The sequence below is a fragment of the Cyprinodon variegatus genome, unplaced genomic scaffold (assembly GCF_000732505.1).
Source record: "Cyprinodon variegatus isolate N-32 unplaced genomic scaffold, C_variegatus-1.0 Scaffold181, whole genome shotgun sequence".
Taxonomy (NCBI): domain Eukaryota; kingdom Metazoa; phylum Chordata; class Actinopteri; order Cyprinodontiformes; family Cyprinodontidae; genus Cyprinodon; species Cyprinodon variegatus.
The window spans coordinates 948527-951832 of record NW_015150634.1 but is presented as its reverse complement, the minus strand read 5'-3'; the positions used below and the strand labels follow the sequence as shown (position 1 = coordinate 951832).

The window sequence follows — 3306 nt, the reverse complement described above, 5'->3', positions numbered from 1 at the left end:
AAAGGTTTTCTTGCCCTCCAAAAATAAGGAAACTTTAAATTGAAATGAATAACAACTGATCAAGGAAAAAAATATTGTTTTTGATCACAATTATCTGCAACTCTGTAATCACATAAAATATATTTAGTTTTGAGGTAAGATTGGAGTTCCCTAAACCTTATCAAAACTTACAGATGTTTCTTTTTTTTTCTTAACTACCATCTATGCGTCTACCTGGAGCTGTTTCTTCACGCGGTCGTTCTTCTGCGCCTCAGTGATGCGTTCCACTTCGCTGCGGTGGCTGCTGCCGCCGTCGCTTGGCAGCTCGACGCTTTCCTCTGCGTTGGTTTCATCGTGCTCGTCGTGTTCAGGCGCTGGTGGAGAGGATATGGCCGTCTTTAGCTCTTCCTTTGTCTTTTCAAGGTCTTCCTGTGCCGAAATGGCCTAGAGAAAAAAAATATACATAAAAAAAGGAATCTAGGATAGATGTTTTTGTTCATTCCAGTGGGGTTTGGAGCTAACCTTAATTAAATAATTTGAATATATGATAACTATTGGCATCTCACCTTAGGCTAAGACTGATTATGCAACATTGTGAACACTATAAGGGAAATTTGCACTAATAGTAAAGGGCAATCCTAAGGAACCACCAAAATAGTCCCAAGAAAAGACATGTTTTATTACTTTGTGTTGCCACTCTGATGCTTCCTCCTCCTTTTTCCTTTTCGCCTCCTCAAGTAAAGCGATTTTGGCTGTAAACTCTGCTAACTCAGCAGCCTGTATGAAGAAAAACATACCATTAAGAATATAACCAATTATATATAAGCAATTATTGAAATCATTAGGCTGTCAACGCAACAGAGAATTATTATTATTATACTCAATTATTTCACGATATTGCTAAATTGATAAACAAATGTCAACATATATAGATGATGCTGCAGGGAAAATGTCTTTGGTTGTGTGGGAACAGATACCAGCTGTTCCTGGGTCTTCATTTGGTCGGCTGCCTGCTGAGCTAACGCTGCCTTGGCCTCTTCTGCCGCCTGCCTCTCCCTCTCAAGCCGCTCGGCTTCTTCCTTCGCTCGCTTTCGTTCCTGCTCTAACTCCAAGGCCCGACGGGTCTGTGCCTCCAGTTCTGCAGAGAGATATGCACAAATCACACTTCAACACACTAGCTTTGTTCAGAAAGCTGTTTGAACTCATATTTCAGGAGAGGACATCTCTCTGTGCTATTAGCGATCAATGAATGTCAGATTTGCATGTTAACAGAGGGAAAGAGAAACAAATAACACAAAAGCAAATAGGCCAATTTGAGCCAGTTTTGTTCAGGCATGACTTGGAGAGAATGAAGCAAACAAATTACAGTGAAGCAATTACTGATGGCATTCGGCAAACATCTCTACCACACCCTTAGCATGTTTATCATGCTGGCTGTTTTCTTACTGGCAAGTAGAGACATTTAAGCCATCCAGGAGTCTATTTATCCAATTCATTACATGTATTCCATATACATTATAGAATTTCTTTAGCTAATAAGCGTTTAAGCAGCCAGAGCTGGTTATCCTCCCACAGCAGTGTGTCGCAGGTATGACGCACACATTTTTGATTTATGCTCAATATCGAAGCGTCGTCTGCACTATGTTATTCCATGCCACAACGAAAGAGGAGAAAATCCCGAACTAGCTTTGGATCTAGATACGGCCGAGGCGGTGAGGTTATGGGGGCAAGCTTGTCAGACAACAGAGGGACATGAGGGTGAAAAAGAGCGGGGATCCGAGTGGAAAAAGGGTCCCAGCGTTCTCGCGCACATCACTCTACTAGCTGGTCCATCTTCACGCGACGTTTTCCACAATGGTTGTCATACAAACAAAACAAGCTGGTAAGGTACCAAACAGGAGATACACAGTGTAGAGCGGATGTAGATTTGACCAATCAGAGGCCTCCTCTCTGCAGTCAATTTGGGAGAGGTGCAGCGTCTGTCTGTGGAAGGGGCGGGGGCATTTCTGCGTTAACTGCCACACCTACGCAGACTACCTAGTTTCGAAGTATAAATCAGCCTTAACGTCGATGTAATCGTCATCTTCACAACCCGTACATCAGCCAACTAGCTGCTATCAGTTGAGGAGGTCGATCCTTTTCTGTTCTGTGTCCCAAACTTTGGAAAACACTGCCTTTATCATAACAAATCAAATTAAGTCAAACTTTATTTATTTATCAAGTGCTTTTTATATGATTAATGTAGTAAAATGTGCTTTCCATAATAACAAACATTACCTCATGGCCATCCAACATAGAAAACGGATTTTTACACTTATACCCACCCCCACCCCATCCAGCCACTGCCCTCGATAGAGAGATCCCTCAGAGAGGAACTATTTAGAAAAAACTAGAGATTAAAGTTACAGGATTTCAATGAGTTTGACAAATCAAAATGAGAAATAAGACCCCCTTATAAACTGTACAATAAATAAGTAGAGACAAAATACAAGATTAAATACAAGGTAAAACTCTAAGCTAAAAAGCCTGCTCTTAAAGGGGTCATAGAATGCAAAGCAGAGTTTCCATTGTCATAGATGAATAACGATAGTTCAGTGGGTGACATGGACGTAAAGAGAAGTTCAAACCCATCGACACCTCCTTTCTCAAAATCTTCACTTTACCGTGGACAGGCTGTAGCCATGTCCCGAATTCCTCGTTTTCCAACCACTTGTGTTGAAATTAGCCCTTTTCCCTGTTCTCTAGCTCAGGGGTAACCAACTGAAAATTGGCAGGGTCGGAATAAAGAAAATCAACAACCAGTAAAGGTCCGGAGACATTTTTAATTCTAATCCATTACTGTAGACGGCATTTAAGACTGGTATAAAATGCTGTTTATGCATCCAAGTTATACATTGACCTTAAAAATATATTTATATAAAGAAAGAAAAATATATTTATATAAAGAAAGCCTCATGAACCTGGATATTCATTTTTGATTCTGTTCATGGTGGAGAATCCTGTTTCACAGCAGCAGGTTGAGCTAAACATACTCAGAATATACAGGGTCACCTTTGAGCACGCCATTTCACGTTTCTGCTACCAGTTCGCCGCAGCTTTTTCAGCATTCCACTTTCTCTGCTTTCTTTTTCTCATCGTCTTCTCCTTCTTCCCCAAGGTTGGGTCCGGATTAGCCAGCAGATGGGTCCGGATCCGGACCCCGGTCCGCTAATCTATGACCTCTGCTGTAGCCTTTTCTCTGCCTTAAGCTTCTTTCCGAACATACGGCTATACGATAAACCGGAAGCAGTTCTGCGCAAATATATTTTGCGATACAATATATCTGAC

General features: G+C 41.4%; 1 protein-coding gene across 1 annotated transcript in view; it reads right to left on the bottom strand.

The window, feature by feature from the left end:
- The window catches only part of LOC107087342 (radixin), a 63528-nt gene that overhangs the window by 3894 nt on the left and 56328 nt on the right, over positions 1-3306 (bottom strand). The window contains exons 12-14 of the mRNA XM_015378872.1: positions 957-1117; positions 664-756; positions 214-423 (exon numbers count right to left, since the gene is read on the bottom strand). Of these exons, the coding sequence (XP_015234358.1) occupies positions 214-423; positions 664-756; positions 957-1117 (464 nt within the window). The remainder of the gene's footprint in view (positions 1-213; positions 424-663; positions 757-956; positions 1118-3306) is intronic.